The following is a 22,877-nucleotide window of genomic DNA, read 5'->3' on the forward strand; positions in this document are numbered from 1 at the left end:
GCGTCTGGTCTGTCACTAAACAGAACTTGCGACCAAACAGATAGTGATGCAATAATGTCACATCATACACAGTAGCGAGAGCTTTTTCAATTTGTGAATAATTGCAGTGAGTTTGAGTAAACAACTTTGAGAAAAAGCAATAGGTCAGTCTTGTGCACCAATTCCGTGCGAAAACACAGCGCATGGCAGGATCAAAATGTACTTAACATCTGTCACCGAACAAGCATTTTTGAGTTTCTGAAATGCGTAGTGACACTCTTAGGTCAATTTTTCCGATGCAAGCGATCCAGTGGAGCCGCGATCTATGAAGTATTAGGAATCAAAGGAATGTAGTATGTTAACTTGCATAGCTCGGACTGCAGTTCAGATACATTGAGAGGAACAGACTGGTCACGCAAGCAAATGAGATAGGAGAGGGTGCACACCCTGACTGTTTATCACATGACCTAAGTACTGCAATTCCGTCTGAAAAAAGTCACTCTTTTCGAGACGACACATGAGTCCTGCATCGAACAACACTCGAAAAAGAGGACGCAAATTGGCAGTGTGTTCCTCTGGCGTACGACCTGAGACAACAATATCGTCAAGGTAGCTCAAACAGAAGGGCACTTGGGCAGTCAGCTGTTCCAAGTAACGTTGAAAAATGGCGGGTGTGGAGGCATTGCCGAAGGGCAAACGCAAATACTTGCACAGGCCCTAGTGTGTATTAACAAAAAACACTTTCTGTGATTCTTCAGCTAGTGGTATTTGCAAATAAGCATCACGCAAATCTATCTTAGGAAAGTGACGGCCTGCGCAAAGCCTGTTAAGTTCTTCAGGGCAAGGCAAGGGATAAGTGTCAATTAGCGTCTGCGAATTGACTGCAATTTTGAAGTCAACACGACAGCAAGCAATTTGTAGTGTTACAAATAGTTTGTTGGAATGGCGTCGCACTGCGCTGGAGCCAGATGGGGGCACAACCTTAAATGAATTACTGCTAAAATCTGTAGTAGGTTTTGAAAACACTGCATCCACAGAATGTGCATGAGACCTGTTGTTGCGTGAGCGGGCAGAATTGACGTTGTTTTGCCGTTGCAAGCAAACTGCCTGGACATAGCCCTTCTTTTCACATAACATGTCGCGTTGCACGACGGCTAATATTGCCGCTTATGGCAAGCAAAACAGCGAGGGCAAGGCTTCACTAGATTTACAAGGCTTGGCTACTTATTTACTAGGCTGTCTGTTTGTTGATGATACAAGCATAATTATTAATCCAGTAAAAGAAAGTCCGATAGAAAATGATACAAAATAAGGTCTTTGGAAAAGTTATTAATTGGTTTTCTGCTAATGGGCTTGCTCTGAACTTTGAAAAAACACAGTACATCCAATTTTCTGCTGCAAAAAATATAATTTCTTCAATAAATAATACACATCAAATGAAGTCAGTAGCCAGGGTAGAGCCTACTAAGTTTTTGGGTGTACATATAGATGAGAATCTGAATTGGAAAATTCATATTTACAATCTCCTAAAGCGACTAGGTTCAGCAACTTTTGCAATCAGAATAATTGCCAATTTTAAGGATGTAGAAATTAGTAAGGTAACATACTTTGCATACTTCCACTCTCTGATGTCATACGGAATAATATTCTATAGCAACTCAACACTTAAGCAAAAGCTATTCACTGCTCAAAAGAAAGTAGTTAGAATAATGTGTGGTGTTCATAGTCACACATCTTGTAGGCATCTGTTTAAAAGGTTAGGAATTCTTACAACTGCTTCACAGTACATTTACTCAGTAATGAAATTTTTTATCAACAACATGGACCAGTTTAAAATCAACAGCGACATTCATGATTACAATACCAGAAAAAAGAAAGACATACACTATCCCTTACTTAACCTATTTTTGGCACAAAAAGGGGTAAAATATGCTGCTATAAAACTTTTTGATAAATTACCAGATGAAATAAATTGTCTGACAGACAGCAGTAATAGTTTCAAAAACAAATTGAAATCATTCCTCCTTGACAACTATAATGTAAACAAAAAAAAAAAGAATAAAAATGAACTTGTTTCCTGTGCTCATTCCTTGTGCATTTGACACGTTCCACATCATAACGGTTTTCCGTGCTATTGATCAATGGAACACGTAACTAACTAACTAACTCTGTGTGCATGCTTGTGGTGGCGGCTGAGTGGGGCAGTCACAGGCAAGAGAAGACTCAACCCGACAAATCCGGACCTGATCAAATTTATTGGCGGTTATGGTGCTGGAATCGAATTGTTCTATTATTTACACTTCTATTATTTACACTTGATAGAGCGAAGGATCTGAGTACTTGAGATCTCTCTAATTCTGCTATCAGGGATATTGAATGTGATTGCATCAAGGATCATCATGTCACTATAAAAGTTTCCACAACTACACTTGAATTTACACTTCCCAGTGAAACCCTCTAAGTCGGTATACCACTGACGATACGTCTGTTCCGGCTATTTCTTAAGGTGAAAGAACTGAAATCAGCTAATGCAGGAGTAGGTTTAATAACAAAAAAACAGGAATGCGGGTAACCAACTACGAACAGCATAGTGAACGCATTATTGTAGCCAAGATAGACATGAAGTCCACGCCTACCACAGTAGTATAAGTTTATATGGCAACTAGCTCGGCAGATGAAGATATTGATGAAATGTATGATGAGATAAAAGAAGTTATTCAGATAGTGACTGAAGACGAAAATTTAATAGGCATGGGGGACTGGAATTCGATTGTAGGAAAAGGAAGGGAAGGAAAAATAGTAGGTGAATATGGAATGGGGGTAAGGAATGAAAGAGGAAGCCATCTGGTAGAATTTTGCGTAGAGCATAACTTAATCATAGCTAACACTTGGTTCACGAACCATGAAAGAAGGTTGTATACATGGAAGGGGTGGAGTCACTGAAAGGTTTCAGATGGATTATATAATGGTAAGACAGAGATTTAGGAAACAGGTTTTAAATTGTAAGACATTTCCAGGGGAAGATGTGGACTCTGATCACAATCTATTGGTTATGAACTGTAGATCAAAATTGAAGAAACTGCAAAAATGTGGGAATTTAAGGAGATGGGACCTCGATAAACTGACAGAACCAGAGGTTATAGAGAGTATCAGAGAGAGCATTAGAGAATGATTGACAAGAGCAATGGAAAGAAATACAATAGAAGAAGAAAAAGAATGAGTAGCTTTGAGAGATGAAGTAGTGGAGGCAGCGAAGAATCAAGTAGGTAAAAAGACGAGGCTAGTATAAATCCTTGGGTAACAGAAGAGATATTGAATTTAATTGATGAAAGGAGAAAATATAAAAGTGCAGTAAATGAAGCAGGCAAAAAGCAATACAAACGTCTCAAAAATGAGATTGACAAGAAGTGAACAATGGCTAAGCAGGGGTGGTTAGAGGACAAATGTAAGGGTGTAGAGGCATATATCACTAGGGGTAAGATAGATATTGCCTACAGGAAAATTAATAAGACCTTTGGAGAAAAGAGAACCACTTGTATGAATATCAAGAGCTCAGATGGAAAACCAGTTCTAAGCAGAGAAGGGAAAGTAGAAAGATGGAAGGAGTATACAGAGTGTCTATACAAGGGCGATGACTTGTGGACAATATTATGGAAATAGAAGAGGACGTAGATGATGATAAAATGGGAGATATGATATTGTGTGAAGAGTTGGACAGAGCGCTGAAAGACCTAAGTCGAAACAAGGCCCCAGGAGTAGACAACATTCCATTAGAATTACTGACAGCCTTGGGAGAGCCAGTCCTGACAAAACTCTACCATCTGGTGAGCAAGAGGTATGAGACAGGCGAAATACCCTTAGACTTCAAGAAGAATATAATAATTTCAATTCCAAAGAAAGCAGGTGTTGACAGCAGCGAAAATTACCGAACTATCAGTTTAATAAGTCATGGCTGCAAAATGCTAACATGAATTCTATACAGATGAATGGAAAAAACTGGTGAACCCGATATCAGGGAAGATCAGTTTGGATTCTGTAGAAATGTTGCAACACTTAAGGCAATACTGACCCTATGACTTATCTTAGAAGATAGATTAAGGAAAGGCAAATACAGGGAGCAAAAGGCTATTTACGATTTGTACAGAAACCATATGGCAGTTATAAGAGTCGAGGGGCATGAAAGGGAAGCAGTGGTTGGGAAGGGAGTGGGACAGGATTGTAGCCTCTCCCCGATGCTATTCAATCTGTATATTGAGCAAGCAGTAAAGGAAACAAAAGAAAAATTTGGAGTAGGAAATAAAATCTATGAAAAGAAATAAAAACTTTGAGGTTTGCCGATGACATTGCAATTCCGTCAGTGACAGCAAAGAACTTGGAAGAGCAGTTGAACAGAATGGACAGTGTCTTGAAAGGACGATATAATATGAACATCAAGAAAAGTAAAACGAGGATAAAGGAATGTAGTCGAATGAAGTCAGGTGATATTTAGGGGATTGGATTAGGAAATGAGACACTTAAAGTAGTAGATGAGTTTTCCTATTTTGGGAGCAAAGTAACTGATGATGGTCGAAGTAGAGAGGATATAAAATGTAGACTGGCAATGGCAAAGAAAACGTTTCTGAAGAAGAGAAATTTGCTAACATCGAGTAAAGATTTAAGTGTCAGGAAGTCTTTTCTGAAAATATTTGTATAGAGTGTAGCTATGGTAGCTATGTATGGAAGTGAAACATGGATGATAAATAGTTTAGACAAGAAGAGAATAGAAGCTTTTGAAATGTGGTGCTACAGACGAATGCTGAATATTAGATGGGTGGATCACGTAAGTAATGAGGAGGTACTAAACAGAATTGGGGAGAAGAGGAAATTGTGACACAACCTGGCTAAAAGAAGGGGCCAGTTGGTAGGACATGTTCTGAGGCATCAAGGGATCACGTTTAGTATTGGAATGTATCGTGGAGGGTAAAAATAGTAGAGGTAGACCAAGAAATCAATAAACTAAGCAGGTTCAGAAGGATGTAGGTTGCAGTAGGTACTTGGAGGTGAAGAAGCCTGCACAGGATAGAGTAGCATGGAGAGCTGCATCAAACCAATCTCTGGAATGAAGACCACAACAACAAAAGTGAAACCCTCTAATGGGGTATACCACTGACGATATGTCTGTTTCGGCTTATTCTTAAGGTGAAAGAAGTGAAATCTGGCTGCCGTGACATTAATCTGCTGTTTGTAATACTGACTTAATGCACCTACTACTTCATCATAGGAGTGTGTATTGGGAGACGACGTAGGTAAGAGTTTTTGAATTAACCAAAACACAGGAGTTCCCACAGCCAACAGGAAATAATGAGGTTTCACAGTACCTTGAATTCGATGGCCTTCACAGTAGGCCTGGAATTGGGTGAGATATTCAAGCCATTCCTTTTGTTTTTCATCAAATTGCCAAAACAGTGAAAAGTTGTTTGGTGGGACTTATTGGATAGGTTGGTTGGTCAGTTTTGCAGCCAACACACCTTGTGCGGCAAGAAATTGCTGGACAGTAGACAGCAATGTGGCGATTTGATGGCTCTGGAACTGAAAAATCTGATTTAGTTCCAGAACAGGAGCAGTCTGCAGCTGAGGTGGAGCGGCAGGGGGGTGGATAGGGCAGCATAGCCATTCTAATGCTAACAGATTACAGCAAAATATGAAAAGACAAATAGCAAAGCAATGTGTAAAGCTTCTGAAAAGAGAAATAGATTAGTTCTGCAGCTCCCTTCCTGTAATACAAGCAACAGCAAGAACAAATGAGCAACTAGAATCACTGCAACAACAGCTCCCCTGAAGCAATCTAGAACACATGTAAATTAAGCAAAACTTGTTGATCAGACTCAATGCCACTTACTGTGGGTGTGTCCTCTTGTAAGGTTTTGTGATTCCTGGCTGAATGAGGAGAGGGTGATATGATAGGTGGGTGGCCAGTTTCCTCTCACTGCAACACAAAATGCTCATGCGGTTAAAATACACTTTATTACAGGAGCCAATTGAGTAATTAACTTTAATCATGTCCAGTCTGAAGTTCTGTGGTTAACAACAGTCAATAACATGCACTAAATCATGAATCTTGTCCATATCCATATCACAACTATATACAACTTCTAACATTCCCTCACAGCTAGCTAAGATGTGAGGCCATGACTATCAACTGTACAGTGCGACTTACTGAGAGACTGAGGCAGCTTGGTACGTTGGCAGTGGCAGTGGCCTATATCCAAGTTGCCCAGGTGGTGTTATCGGCGCATAGCCTGGGTGTGTGTCTTGGTCTTCTCTTGTTCTAGGCACACTTAGTTCAGTGCCTGCTATACAGTATTTCTTAGTGCTGACTGGTGTGCTGGTGGAGGCATATGCCAGCACAAAAATATTTTCTACTTCTGACTTTTTGTTAACAAATTTTTCATTGAATTTGATAGAAATGCAGTCTTCCTGTGCTCTCAGTTGCCCTGTTTCACTTTTAACAATATTCAAAAATTTTTAAATTTTGTTATCAGACATGCTAATCTCAGACATAATGCACATACTTCTGAAATTTTTAATAACTTTTCTTAATACAGTGCAGTAGTTTTTATAAAGTTTCACTGTTTATGGATCATTACTCCTTCTACGTGTGAGATACATTTCTCTATGCTGTTTACAAGGTATTTTTATTCCTTTAGTAAGCCATGCTTTTTTTGATGCTTTTTTCCAATTATATTGCACTGTTTTCTTAGGGAAACTGTTTTCAAATATACTCAGAAAAGTATCATGAAATAGGTTAAATTTTAAATTAGTGTCAGGTTCTCTGTACACCTCACCCCAGTCTAACTGTTCTAACCTTTCCCTAAAATTTGCAATGGTTAAATTGTTAATTGAACGTACTATTTTTGAGGATTGTTTTGCAAACACCTGCAGACATCAGTGGGAGAATGAAGAATGTGTGTGGGTGGAATGGTGCGCTAAGTCCCTTATTGGTTGCAATTTGACACAAGATACCAATCGATTTGGGAATCCAGCCTCATCCATTATAGACAACAACAAATGGGAGACACCCATCCTAAAGTCCTGACATCTCCCACTGAGATTATCTCACCTTTGTTTCCTTAAATAAGGGCTTCAAGTGTCAACCATACCTGTCTGACGAGGATGTGCAGCTGGCAGTTACGGACTTCTTCAAGCAATATGACATCACTTTTTTAACAAAAAATAGGTGTCCTCAACCTGGTGAGTGAGTGTGATGATTGCCTCAATGCTGATGACCATTTTACCTGATTGACATACTGATTCTAGACTGTACAACTTTTGAACATAAAATTTTTCATCATCTCTTATACATGGAATGGAACTGGATGGTGGCGGGGAGGGGGTTGGAGGAAGGGGGGTAGCCCAAGAAAAATTACCAAAAGAACTGAAGAATAGCCAGCCAAGAGGCACGCCACTGCACACGTGTCCCTAGTTCAACAAACTGTCAGGCACCTTATAGCATCTTGGCTCATTGACTCACCTGATCTTAGTCTTGTAGAAGAAGTTTGTGGCTAACTCGAATAGCAGGTGATATGTGGCAATCAACATTCCTGCAGTCTGATAACTCTGCATGTCCTAATAGAATGAGTGGCTTCAGTGGCCAAATTGAGGCCCCTATTTATGCTGGAGGCAATATCACACAGGATGAGTGAGCTGTCTCTGGGGATGACAAATTTTTTGTCCTACGTGCTCACCTAACCTGTTTTTGTAACCTACTAGGAACCATTGATGCTATAACGATCTTATGAGTACTGATTCATTGCTCTAAATCAGCTGTATGTGTATTCACATGTGTGTTTGCAGCCGGAGGAGCCGCCCCCAGGAAGGCAGCACACACAGGGAGCGGTGCAAGTTCCTGCTGTACTCTGGGTATGCCTGGGGTGTACCAGCCACTATTTGTGCCATCACAGCTGCTGTGGACTTCTCTCTGGCAGTGCCTACCACCAGCCAGCTCAAGCCCAACATTGGCACCAGAACTTGCTGGTTCCAAGGTACCATATGCCCTGAGGCAGTTCAACTGTATTTCACACTTAGTACACTGTCTGATTTAAAAGTATCCAGATGACACCCCTATGTAAAGCAGAATTGATGAATAAGTGTATGAGAGGCATAAAAAGGGACAGAGAATACTGACCATGGAGAAGCATACTGGGTCAGTAAGGATAACTCAGGGAATCTGAATGTGGATTAGTCATTGGATATCACCTAAGCAACAAATCCATCAAGGACGTTTCAACCCTTTTAAAGTTGTCCAAGCCAACTGTTAGTGATTTGAAGGAAATGTGAAGAAACAATCACAGAAAATCAAGACTGGGCAGGCCTTTTGTACTGGTGGATGGGGACTGGTGAGCATTGTAGAGGGTGGTTCTAAAAAAGTTCATGAAATCTGCATAAGGACCATGAATGAGTTACAAAGTGCTACCAGCAGTCCAGTTAGAAAACTGACTGCTTGTAGGGAGTTAAAAAGAATGGGGTACAATGGTCAAGTGCTTGAGGTGATGTGAAACAGACACTATTCAACAGTGGATGATTGGAAACAAGTGATTTAGAGTGATGAAATACATAATACCCTGTGGAAGTCTGATGAAAGAATTTGGATTTGGCAAATGCCTGTTGAAAGTTCCATAATGTCTAGTGCCAACAGTTAAGTATGGAGAAGGTAGTGCTATGGTATGGCAGTGTTTCTCATGATTGTGATGTCTCATTATTGTTCTTAAGATAATGCTAAATGCGTAAGGATATAAACACATTTTATAGCATCATATAATATGGATGTCAGCCTCCACGGGTGACTGCAATGCGGAGGACCTGGGTTTGATTCTTAGTACAGCCAGAGAGTTTTCCTTAGTGGGTAGAATAGGGTGTGCACACACCATGATGCCAGCTGAAGAACTACACTCCAGATCACAAAAACTTACAATGGCCGACTGACTCCACACATTGCCATGCCACATCTAATGACACCATTGGTGGAGGATGGTATGATGGTCAGTTGGTACTGATGGGCCCCAAGGACCTGTGTATGGATTTAATCTGGTAAGTACTAGACACAGCAGAAAGACAATTCAGAGATGATGATTGATTGTATCCCCACAACAATGCACCCTGTCATAAAACAACATCTGTGAAGCAATGGTTTGTAGACAATAATAGTCCAGAAATGGACCAGCCTGTACAAAGTCCTGATATGAATCCCTGCATGAGTTATAATTATGACTTTGCTCTGAACCCCAGCATCCAAAATTACTCCTTTTTGTTTTTTGTCCTTGGGAAAGAATGGGCTGGCATCCCTCCACAGACATTTAGACACCTCATTGAATGTGCCCCCAAAAAAACTGAAGGTGGCATAAAGGCAAAGGTTGAAAACATCCCATATTAATGTTCAGTAATAGGTGACCCAACACTTTGGGTCATATAGCATAATACACGCTACAGGTACTGCTCCATTACGGGCAGGACTCTACTGACAGAGTGATGAGGGAGGTGCAGGAATAGATGAGTGCAAAAATTGACATGAAAAAACTAAGAAAGAAATACAATATAACTGGGAGAGGTATGTGAGTTTTACTGTCCACCATGTTCCTATCTTACACCTGTGAGAAGAAGCCTCTCGCTCAGTCTGTGACTAAGTGCACACTCTTATCATAGTAGCATTTCGTTCAAGCAGCATCATAAGGAAAATAGTACTTCTGAACAGACCATGATCACTAACATGGTTTATCTGGGGACTGTGTACTTGATCAACTAAGTTGCCGTCTACACATCTCACTGTTCAATGGTGGAATTCATACTGCTACTTTTCTGCATTATTGTTGGGACTTAAAGGTCAGCTAGCCACTGCTATCTAAACAAATGCTTTGGGTTTATACTGACTGAGGATGAGTAACATGGGAATGTGGATGAAAAGGGCAAAAAAGAGTGGAGGTGATATGTAATTTAGTTGTCCCTTCAGCCAGTACTTTTGCTGCTCCCAGATTTTGTTTTTTAGCATCTGCTGTGTGGATAAACAAGATAGCTGTTTAAAAATAAGCCTTATGTAGCTGACTAATAATGTTATGGCAGTTGTTAGTGACTGTGCCTGTAGTCAGTGATACTCTGTTATCTAAGTTTAACCCTTTGTGTAAACAAACACATCTTCTGCCATTAGTAACCAGTGTATTTAGTGTTGTAAGATCACTGTAAGTAGGATCTACATGTGTATTAGGTATTTTGTTATTATTCTAGTGTGACTGAAACACTGACACTTTGTAAGGCTTTGAAAGTCTTAAGATCTTTTCATAATCACTGTGCTAAATGACTGACCAGTAGCTATGCAGTACCAGTATGAAGAAAGGTGTATGTCCGGCGACACATCACTTCCAGTGATAAGATAACTCTTTAACTGATAACTAGTAGTTATCTAGTGTGTGTTCTCACTCGGATTATGATTTTACCTCAAGTTTGGAGGTATCAGGTTACAACTGAGGCAGATGGGCAAGATCATCCACACTCTCCTTACCCAGGAAAGCACCTTGCAGCCTGTGCACCAGAGGCAATTGTGCACAGTCAACCTGGGGAGCCCCCACTCTACCCATACACCTGAGGCAATTGTATGTCGAACATGTCAGATCAGGACATAACTTGTGTGTGCGTTGTAATTTTTTTCATTCTATTTACACTCGTTACTCCTTAATGCAATACTTAAATTTTAACAATTTCCTTTCTGATTGATTTCAACATTCTGTGTACAGTATTCATATTGTAATCATTTCTTTCTAATCATATTCCTGTATACTACATAAGGAAAATGGGGACTCATAGCTGCAGGTGAAGAAAACACACACACACACACACACACACACACACAAAAATAAATTAACCGACTACACACTCAGTCAGTCAATGAATAATGTGACTACAATACTGGAAAATGATGCATCATAAGAAAAAAATGTTGTAGGTGAAAAGTTAATATTAGTATAGGGAACATTTGTCTGTGCTACAACAGGCCACCTCCTAACCACCCCTTCTTTGTTGGTAAAGTCAATTTTGTATTTTCAAATGGGACCACCTCCCCTCCCCATTTTTATTGCATGTTCAGACTTTATGCCAAAAAATATGTATGGTTTACTCAACCATCGTTTTCCATTATTGGTAGATTGACAAATATCAAGTGTGCCTGTGTTTACAATTAACTGATGAATTTTATTCTACATTTCATTTACTATATAAATGTACACCTTTGTGTTCTAATAGTTGTGATTTGTTCCAAAATTTACTTTATTGTTGCAAATTTCATTTTATAGTACAGTATGGTTAACCTTATCTTGGTTAGAAACAACATTTAGCATGATCCAGGAAAAACAATATGGATGTAACAGTTTTCTGTTCCCATTGTGGTGCCTGAATTTGTTGAGACCCCTTGCTTTTCATCATTTTGATGAGTTCCCTTGCCTCTCACCCTTGGAATGCTTGATTTCGATGAGTATTCATGGCAGATGCGACTGTCACTGTTACTTCATGGATATTTTACCTTATTACAGTGTTTGTGGTTTGTATTCTGCTGGTAGCCTAGAGTTATGGCAGCTGGAGGGAAACACACACTGAAATCAGTCAGCCTGATGGTGGGGTTCAATTGTGGCCCCCAAAATTAAGTGTTGCGATGGTTAGGGTACTCACAATGAATCAACCCCTTAGAGAACAGGAAACAACATTATTTTAAAAGCAGTTTATTTGCTTTAAATGCCAATATACAGTCATATTATCTGTACTGAACAATCACATTTCAAACAATGGAAAATCCAGGATGGAATATAACAGTATTATGAAAAGGAAAGCTGCCACACACCAATAGCAGAGATGCTGAGTCGCAGACAGACGCAACAAAAAGACTGTCACAAATAAAGCTTATGGACAGCAAGGTCTTCATCAAAAAAAAAAGATGAGACACACACACACACACACACACACACACACACACACACACACACATACAAAATCACGCAAACACAACTCACGCACACATGGCTGCAGTCTTAGGCAACTGAAGCCACACTGTGAGCATCAGCATCAGTGCATGATGAGAGTGGTGACTGTGTGGGGGTGAGGGGGGGGGGGCTGGGGACTGGGATATGGAGGGGGAGGGATAGTAGGATAGGGGTCATGGACAGTGAAGTGCTGCTGGAGAGCAAGCAGGGATGAGGTGGAGAGAGGGTAGGGCAGCTATGTGCAGTTGGGAGGTTAGACAGGGGGCAGGGGAGAGGTGGGGAGGAGGGGGGGGGTGGTAGTGGAAAAGGAGAGAAGTAAAAAGACAGGGTGGGTGCAAAGGTAGAATGAGGGCTGTGTAGTGCTGGAATGGGAACAGGGAAGGGGCTGGATGGGTGGAGACAATGACTAATGAAGGCTGAGGCCAGGAGGGTTATGGGAACGTAGGATATATTGCAGGGGAAGTTCCTACTTGCACAGTTCAGAAAAGCTGGTGTTGGTGGAAAGGATCCATATGGCACAGGCTGTGAAGTGGTCATTTCTGCAAAATGAGCTCCTCATTATCTTCTTTTTCTGGCTTGCTATCATCTACATCCATGCCCTAAATGTGAGCTGAATAATTCACATTCTGCCTCTCAAATTTTAATAGTTCTTGATGTTTTATGGGAATGAGATCTTCAAAGTTAGGATGTCTGAAGATGTTTGATATGTTGTATATAGTTGTAAGCTCAATATGAACAATACTTGTATAATATGTATTGCAATCCACAAGGGACCATGAGAAACAAAATTCGTCCTCCTCGGAAGTACTCTGGACATTAAGACATGCCTGTTTAGCGGCAATATTTTTTGGAAGAGGGATGAAGCTGGATCCCTTTGTAAGTGAATCAAAGACACGTGAGTATACATCAAGGTAGAGTACTTGGCTGTGTGCCTTACCAACTCTTGTTCCTGGATTTCAGAAAAATGGCCCAATATGACACTCTTGGTAAAGGTTCTGAACCACTTTGTAATGAAACACCCTGCAGTATCATGCTATGAGGCCCTCAGATTTGAATGATCCTCTTTTCCTCACCAGCATCACTACCTTCTTTTTGGGAATGTGTGAGTTCACACTACAGAACTTACTCGCACTTAGTGACGGGATACCATGGGTCACTGATGATTCAAGGGCACTCCTTTTTCAAAAGAGCTTGACAAACTTTGAGGAAAGTGGCAGGATCTCAATACTACACATTATTATGTGTGCTCAAAATTGCTGAATTGGTTGCTAAACGAAATGCCAGTAGTTAAAAATCCATTTAACAAGGAATTCAGCAATTTTGCAGCACTAATATTAATTTGCAGTATGGCTGTATTTGTCTTGCATGGCTTTAGGTCACAATTACAATTTCACATTAGTGTTGTAAATGCGAGCTTGTGAAATTGTGTCCCCAAAAATGCCAGCAACCACAGAGTAGTCCAGTGCAGCAGCATTATCTGCTTGATGATCGGCAACAGAGTGGGCAGGTGAACTGCTACTGCTAGGCCAATGAAGATGTTGAGGTCATGCCCAATGTCAATATCACTGGATGATGCATGATGCAGAGACCATGGCTGTATTGGCAGAGGAGCTGATGTCATCAATTCATACCACAATAATGGTGATGGGCGATGCTGTGGTGGTGTTTGCAGCAGCTGTGAATCCACCATTGATAAACCAGGGCGTAACAACAAATGCATCATCATTGTGTCACGACATGGAGTTATTTTTGGATATATAATGAAGACACATATACATGGAGATAAAGAAATCGTTTTAAATACATACCTCTATTGTCACTGTAGAGCCAAATTGGGGGTGATTATTAGTGCTTGATTACCATTATCAAAACCATGTTCAATATTGGACTTCATCTTTGCTGATGCTTTGAGGCTTGCTGATGCCTTAAGGCTTGCAGCATGCTGTGTCTGTTACCTGTGGAGCTCTGCCAATGCCTTAGATGCCAATAGACCATTTTTTCTGGCCACAGTTCATTCTGGTGAGTGTTGGCACGACTCTGTGAATCTATAAAAAAGGGGAACATACACGTCGAACATCAGCAAGGACGCAAGTGTCAGGTGTCATACAGAGTCTAGTAGCTATCACAGTATGCACGATTTGTCCAATAATATTAATGGAGGGCAAACAGTGAGAATCTTTTACTCCACCAGTAAGACAACACATTACAGCTGCATAACACCCATCTCTTGCACCCGGCCTGCCTACATCCTGTTGTTGTTTGCTATCTGGAAATAGAGACACACATCTATATAAAGGTGCTACTAACTTCAGATACATGCTAAAATATGATACAAACCCAAATCAAACAATGGAAAATCCAGGATGGAATGTAACAATATTATGGAAAGGAAAGTTGCTACTCACTGTACAACGGAATGCTGAATCACAGACAGGCACAACAAAAAGACCTTCACAAATAAAGCTTTTGACCAGTAAGGTCTTCATCATAAATAGACAACAGACGCACACACACACTCATGCAAACACAACTTACACACACATGACTGCAGTCATGTGTGTGTGAGTTGCATTTGTCTGAGTATGTGTGTGTGTGTATGTCATTTATTTTGGATGAAGGCCCTACTGGACAAAAGCTTTATTCATGACAGTCTTTTTGTTGTGCCTATTATGACTCAGCGTCTCCGCTATATGGTGACATACAAACCCAAATGTTTCACCAATATCAACCTGCAAGGAAGGTTAGGACGGACACCTGAAGAGCAAATTTTCATATTTGAGAGAGAGATTGAAAATGTGGCTGCTGGTTCTGTTGAGAGATATTTCTTGAAAACAGAACTGATGTATCCCACCCATTTGCATGATGGCCACAGTGACTTGCTGCTGTATTTGTTATGACTAGTCCTGCGAAATGATTCCATCGCCAAGCTGATAAAAGTGCTGGAGAATAAGCAGAGATATCTTCTGCACTACAGAAAGCTCCAGCAATACCTCAGTTTGGGGATGTAACTTGTTAGTATCAACAAGAGCATCTCCTTCAAGCAGTGTTGCTAGTTGAAGGAGTACATTGATGTAAACACTGAACAGAGGACTCTTGTGATGTGTGACTTCAAAAAAGATATTTATAAATAATTCAGTTTTCAGGAAAATGATGGAAAATGTTAGACAATACCTCCAAATTTGTTTGGTTTACTGATGGATGTTTTGGTGCAAGAGATTACATTGCCTGGGCAAATCTCAAATGGGCCACCACCTCTAATAAATGACTAGTTCCTTGGGTCATGTTTCAGTGCAGTTCATGAAGCCTGTCTATGTTAATATATGTGTTCTGGACCTCACCAATCTCCACCTGTGTGTGTGTGTGTGTGTGTGTGTGTGTGTGTGTGTGTGTGTGTTTTTCTTCACCTGCTGCTGTCAGTCCCTATTTCTCATATATTGTGCATAGAAAAATGTTCAGAAAGAAATGATTAAAATGTAAATACAGTATATAGAATGTTCAAACCAAACAGAAAAAAATGATTAAAATGTAAATATAGTAAAAGACAGTAACAAGTGTATAAGGAATGAAAAAAATCCTATTACAAAGTGCAAATTCAATGTGAGATGTGGTATTTAAGATCTTATCATCTTTACCAGTTTTACTGAAAATGATGTAGGGAACATGCAGCAGTCCTCAGCAGTTAGGAGGCCTAGGTCAGTTGTAAAGTCTAACAGAAAGAACAAGGTTCTGTTGCTAGGTAGTTCGTGCGGTAGAGGTGTGTGCCAGCAGTTGCAGGAAGTGTTGGGGAGTGAGTACCAGGTCACCAGCATTGTGAAGCATAGTACTGGGTTGGCTCAGGTGACTGGCAACATAGGAAGTTATGTAGGAAGTTTACGAAGGAGGTTCAGGTAGTGATAGTGGGTGGAGCAAGGAACAGTCTTGATAGGGACTGGGAATATGATGTAGATGGTTAGCTGTTAAAGATAGCTACTGAAACTGGTAGCACTAATGTGCATATCGTGCAACTGTTTCAGCGCCATGATCGGCCTCATCTTAATACACCTGTTTGGTACGTTAACATGGGGCTGGAGAGGGTGCTGATGGCAGAGGCCATGGGTCATATTTCAGTGGTGCCAGTTGGGTCTGTCAGTAGATCAGGTTTCACTAGGCATAGCCTGAACCTCAATAGGTATGGGAAGGGGAGGCTGGCAAAGCTTATAGGTGACAGTGTAGTGGGTGGTGGTGGGATCACTCACTCCTGTAGGCGTAGAGCTGCACCTTTTTTAGATTGAAGTGAGCCGATAGGTATATCTGCTTAAAGGAAGTGTCTCTCTCTCTCTCTCTAACTAAGGGCTCACCTTCAGAGGGTGTCATGTTACCAAATAGAGAAGGAATTAGCATCAAAATATAAGAGGTATTAGAGATAAAATTAGTGAACTGCTTATAAATTTTTACTCTTGAATTATTGGTATAGCGGAGCACCACTTAAATAATTTGACTATTCAGAGGCTTCCTTTACCAGGATACAAATTTAATGGCTGTTTTTCAAGGAGATCCTTGTGGGGTGGGGGAGTGGCTATGTAAAAAACAGTATTCCATTTGAGTCCATAGACATATCATGGCACTGCACTGAATAGGTATTTGAATGTTATGCAGGGGCAGTTCAATTTAGTGAAATTAAACTTCTAATTGTTGTTGTTTATAGGTCCCCTAACTCTGACTTCAGAACGTTTCTGCTCAAGCAATAGAGCGTTCTTGATTCACTTTGTAGGAAGCACCAGAAATTAGTTATATGTGGTGACTTCAATATAAATTTTGTATATGATGGTGCAAGAAAAAGGATGTTGATAGATCTCCTAAATTCATATGATCTGATGCAGACTGTGTTTTTTCCAATTAGGGTGCAGGGGAACAGTAGCACAGTGATAGACAATATTTTTATTCATTCTTCATTGCTAGATGGGCATTCAGTTAGTAAAAGGGTGAATGGCCTTTCAGACCATGATGCACAAATTTTAACACTAAAAGGCTTTTGTACTCAAATAAACGTCACATATAATTACAAACTGTGTAGGTAAGTTAATCCAATAGCAATAGAGAGTTTTTTAAACCTTGTCAAGGAACAAGAGTGACAGGATGCTTATAGTGCCAATAACATAGATGATAAATATAATGTTTTCCTTAACACATTTCTCATACTCTTTGAGAGTTGCTTTCCATTAGAATGTGTTAAACAGGGTACTAGCAGTAATAGGCAGCATGGATGGCTGACTAGTGGGATAAGGATATCATTTAGAGCAAAGTGGGAATGATATCAAAATGTTAGTAAATAAAAATAAAAAAGTAAATAGAAATAAATAAATAAAGTTAGAAGTAGTCACAATCAAGCTACAGTAGCCCATTACAGGCAGGTACTAGAAGTAATAGGCAGTGTGGGTGGCCAACAAGTGGGATAAGAATATCATGTAAAACAAAGTGGGAATGATATCAAAATGTTAGTAAATAAAAATAAAAAAGTAAATAGAAATAAATAAAGTTAGAAGTAGTCACAATCAAGCTACAGTAGCCCATTACAGGCAGGTACTAGAAGTAATAGGGAGTGCGGGTGGCCGACTAGTGGGATAAGAATATCATGTAGAACAAAGTGTGAATGATATCAAAATGTTAGTAAATAAAAATAAAAAAGTAAATAGAAATAAATAAATAAAGTTAGAAGTAGTCACAATCAAGCTACAGTAGCCCATTACAGGCAGTATTGCAAGGTGCTTAAATATGTTATTAGGAAGGCAAAGGATAAAATTAAACCCATATGGTCAGTTGTGAAGGAAGTGTCTGGTTAGCAGCACAAGGTCGACAATATAAAGTCAGTTCATAATAAAAATATTTCTGTTACTGATAATCAGATATATGTACAGTATTTAACAATCATTCTCTGAGCATTGCTGGTGAATTAAATAAAAATTTAGTTTCTACAGGGAATCATATAACTTTCTTGGCAAATGCCTTTCCGAGGTTGATGTCTGAAATACTCCTCTGTGATACAGACAAGGGGGAGATTGAGTCAATAATTAAATCCCTGAAGACTAAGAACTCTCATGGATATGATGGAGTGCCTAGCAGAATATTAAAGTACTGTGTTGCACATGTTAGCCGTATATGTAGCCATATTTGTAATTTTTCCTTTAGGAGTAATCAGTTTCCTGAACAAGTACTCAGTAGCAAAGGTGCTTTACAAAAAGGGAGAAAAGAATCATGTAGACAATTTTAGACCTATTTCTATGCCATCAGTGTTTGCTAAAGTTATTGAAAAGGCAGTGTATGTAAGGATAATTGATCATTTTATGTCACACAATTTGTTATCAAATGTACAGTTTGGCTTTAGAAGTCATTTAACAACTGAAAATGCTATATTCTCTTTTCTCTGTGAGGTATTGAATGGGTTAGAATGAATGTAGAATGTAGTTTATTCGTCTCATAACGTACAGTTATAAATCAAAGATTTTTTGTACTGGAGACACATCAAATTACTTTAAAAAAACGTTACAATAATTAACATATTTCAGCAGGCATTTCTGTATTTTTACACATGAACAATTTAACAAGAACATATATAACACTTATGGTCATTTTGCTGCTTGCAATGCAATTTATACAATGTACACTCCTGGAAATGGAAAAAAGAACACATTGACACCGGTGTGTCAGACCCACCATACTTGCTCCGGACACTGCGAGAGGGCTGTACAAGCAATGATCACACGCACGGCACAGCGGACACACCAGGAACCGCAGTGTTGGCCGTCGAATGGCGCTAGCTGCGCAGCATTTGTGCACCGCCGCCGTCAGTGTCAGCCAGTTTGCCGTGGCATACAGAGCTCCATCGCAGTCTTTAACACTGGTAGCATGCCGCGACAGCGTGGACGTGAACCGTATGTGCAGTTGACGGACTTTGAGCGAGGGCGTATAGTGGGCATGTGGGAGGCCGGGTGGACGTACCGCCGAATTGCTCAACATGTGGGGCGTGAGGTCTCCACAGTACATCGAAGTTGTCGCCAGTGGTCGGCGGAAGGTGCACGTGCCCGTCGACCTGGGACCGGACCGCAGCGACGCACGGATGCACGCCAAGACCGTAGGATCCTACGCAGTGCCGTAGGGGACCGCACCGCCACTTCCCAGCAAATTAGGGACGCTGTTGCTCCTGGGGTATCGGCGAGGACCATTCGCAACCGTCTCCATGAAGCTGGGCTACGGTCCCGCACACCGTTAGGCCGTCTTCCGCTCACGCCCCAACATCGTGCAGCCCGCCTCCAGTGGTGTCGCGACAGGCGTGAATGGAGGGACGAATGGAGACGTGTCGTCTTCAGCGATGAGAGTCGCTTCTGCCTTGGTGCCAATGATGGTCGTATGCGTGTTTGGCACCGTGCAGGTGAGCGCCACAATCAGGACTGCATACGACCGAGGCACACAGGGCCAACACCCGGCATCATGGTGTGGGGAGCGATCTCCTACACTGGCCGTACACCACTGGTGATCGTCGAGGGGACACTGAATAGTGCACGGTACATCCAAACCGTCATCGAACCCATCGTTCTACCATTCCTAGACCGGCAAGGGAACTTGCTGTTCCAACAGGACAATGCACGTCCGCATGTATCCCGTGCCACCCAACGTGCTCTAGAAGGTGTAAGTCAACTACCCTGGCCAGCAAGATCTCCGGATCTGTCCCCCATTGAGCATGTTTGGGACTGGATGAAGCGTCGTCTCATGCGGTCTGCACGTCCAGCACGAACGCTGGTCCAACTGAGGCGCCAGGTGGAAATGGCATGGCAAGCCGTTCCACAGGACTACATCCAGCATCTCTACGATCGTCTCCATGGGAGAATAGCAGCCTGCATTGCTGCGAAAGGTGGATATACACTGTACTAGTGCCGACATTGTGCATGCTCTGTTGCCTGTGTCTATGTGCCTGTGGTTCTGTCAGTGTGATCATGTGATGTATCTGACCCCAGGAATGTGTCAATAAAGTTTCCCCTTCCTGGGACAATGAATTCACGGTGTTCTTATTTCAATTTCCAGGAGTGTATTAACAATTTATTATACAATACATAATCTTTATTGTTTCTTTTCTTTTCAAATTGCCAAACTGTCCTGCATGAATTCTTCAATTGAATAATAACATTTTTCCACTAGTGCATTAAATAACAATCTTTTTGGTGGGTTAAGCTCCATATTTAACAGATTTGTGTTGTTTAATGTATTGTAAATTTTTAATCCCATGTACAATGGTGTATGAGCATAAAGTTTTAAATTATGAGAGGAAAGTTTGAAACTGTCTCTGTGATGAGTACTGTAATTAACAGACAGGGAAAGGTCATTATTCACAATGTTGAGAATTGCTGTGATGTGGGGTCTGAGTGGGGTACGGTCAAGTGGGGAGTGCCTCAGGGATCAGTGTTGGGGCCACTCCTGTCCCTTATTTATATAAATGATATGCCCTCTAATATCACGGGTAACTCTAAAATATTTATGTTTGCTGACGATACTAGACTGGTACCTAGTATAGGATGTTGTGTGCAACATTGGCCCAGTTTCAAATAGCGTAGTTCATGACCTAAGTTCATGGCTTGTAGAAAATAAAGTAACGCCAAATCACAGTAAGATTTAGGTTTTAGAGTTTCTAAAACACAGTTCAACAAAACCTGACATTGACATTTTAATATCACAGAATGAGCATATGATTAGTGAAACCGAGCACTATGGGACTTAACATCTGAGGTCATCAGTTACTTAAACCTAACTAATCTAAGGACATCACACACATCCATGCCTGAGGCAGGATTTGAACCTGCGACCGTAGCAGTCGCGCTGCTCCGGACTGAAGTGCCTAGAACCGCTCGACCACCACGGCCGGCTATTTTCATTCACTTATGTTGCATGGTATTATATTTTGGGGTAGCTCTTCCCATTCTAAAAGGATATTTTTGGCTCAGAAATGTGTGGTTTGGGCAGTAAGTGGTGTAAGTTCACGAACCTCTTGTCGACCCCTGTTCACGAGTTTGGGTATTTTGACATTGGTCTCTCAATATATACATATTACTTTCTGTCCTTTCTTGTTAACAATATTAGCTTATTCCCAAGAATAAGCAGCTTTCACTCAGTTGATACTCAGCAGAAATCAAACCTGTATTTGGATCATACTTCCTTAACTCTTGTGCAGAAAGGTGTGCAGCATACTGCTGCATCCATTTTCAATAAGCTACCACTCAAATTCAAAAATCATAGCAGTAATCCGAGCGCTTTCAAATCAAAACTGAAGAGTTTCCTCATGGGTCACTCCTTCTAGTCTGTCGAGGAGCTCCTTGAAAAATTAAGCTGATTCGTGTTGCATTGTTCATTGTGTTTACTTAAACTTATGGATTGACTTTTTTGGGTTTATAAACATTTTATTTTTATCTGTTATTACTTTTATGTTGTAATTTCATGCACTGGTATGTTCCATGACCTTGGAGATTTGCTCCTCAATTCACTCTTATGGAACTTGACACCTAAATTTAAAAAAAATGATAGTATTATTTCAAAAGACATATATAAGTATGTAATCTATCAGAGAAAAATTATAAAGAATAGCTTCATAAATTGTTATAAATAAACCAATGTACGGTATATATGTAATCAGATACTTTGAGATAAGAACATACAGTACATAACTACTGCTTATTGGTTACATTGTTATCACTGGAAGTTATGTGTCACCTGATGTATACTTGTTCTTGAACTGGTGCTAAATAACTACTTTGACCCAAGCACTTTTTGTATAATATCTCACTGGACAGTCGGATTCACTGTGCTTGATTTTTGTTAAACCAACTCACAAATTAATAGATTTACTAAATCCACGTATGCAACATTGCAAAAATATAGTTTTACAGATAAAGCTGAGGGTGGGAAGGGTACGTCTTTGATTGTTCTCTGTTCTGCCAAGGTTAGAGGATCTGCTTGGGATGGAGGGATAGGAGTCCCCACAGTCACATGCCTAGCATTTTGTAGGAAAATTTAGTCTTTGGCAGTTTTGACGTGAAACTAATTATGTTTTTTAGTACTCATGATTTTACAATGTTTTTTAAACACTGGAAATAACAGGTGTTCTGAAAAAATGCACACATTTTGAAACTTTTTGAGAATACATTTATGAAAGTCACAGTTTTACTACACAATGGTATTTTAGAAAAAGACTTAAACTCCTTGATGAGACCCAGAGAACCACCCAATGCTGATTGTCACTATGTCATCCTTTGTCATACACCATCATTCGAAGCAGTATGGATGGACATGGGGTAAGCACATCACTCTCCTGGCCATTGTTAGCTTTCCAGTACTTGGAGCCACTACTTCACATTCAGGTAGCTTCTTGGTTGGCTTCACAAGATTGAGTAGAGGTCTCATGAAAAAAAGGATCTCTGACAGTGCTGCTGATTAGGCCAGCGTCTTCTGAATGGGTAATAGACAAGCTACTCATTCAGCTACAGAACTTAATTACATCTTTTTTCCCACTCTGATATGCTGTGTATTATTAGAAATGTATGTCACAGTATTGTCTACAGAGATGGTATGTTGTATAATAAATTAAAATGGATTAAAAACAGTCTTGACTGTGGTCAAGACTGTTATTAATCAGGTTTAAGATATTTTAGGTAGACTGATGATTTTCTCCACAAGAAAGGTTTTCAAAAATTACTGGTTGTAAAAAAGCCTACCTAAAAATTGTAAAATGATATGTCCCTCCACCAAAGGACAAATGCTGCGTCGTGAAATTTTAGGACAACCAGTATACTTCCAAAGTCCGGCAGCTTTTAGTGTGAATGAAAGTACTTCAAAACAGCAATTACTGGTTTCAACTTCTTAGGTCATCATGAGATGATTTGA

The 22,877-nt window shown here is 40.4% G+C and overlaps 1 protein-coding gene across 1 annotated transcript in view; it reads left to right on the top strand.

Moving 5' to 3' along the window:
* Window positions 1-22,877, top strand: part of LOC126419353 (probable G-protein coupled receptor Mth-like 4) — a 212,834-nt gene that overhangs the window by 181,685 nt on the left and 8,272 nt on the right. The window contains exon 8 of the mRNA XM_050086539.1: window positions 7,813-8,000. Within this exon, the coding sequence (XP_049942496.1) occupies window positions 7,813-8,000 (188 nt within the window). The remainder of the gene's footprint in view (window positions 1-7,812; window positions 8,001-22,877) is intronic.

This window comes from Schistocerca serialis, chromosome 9, assembly GCF_023864345.2.
Source record: "Schistocerca serialis cubense isolate TAMUIC-IGC-003099 chromosome 9, iqSchSeri2.2, whole genome shotgun sequence".
NCBI classification, from domain to species: Eukaryota; Metazoa; Arthropoda; class Insecta; order Orthoptera; family Acrididae; genus Schistocerca; species Schistocerca serialis.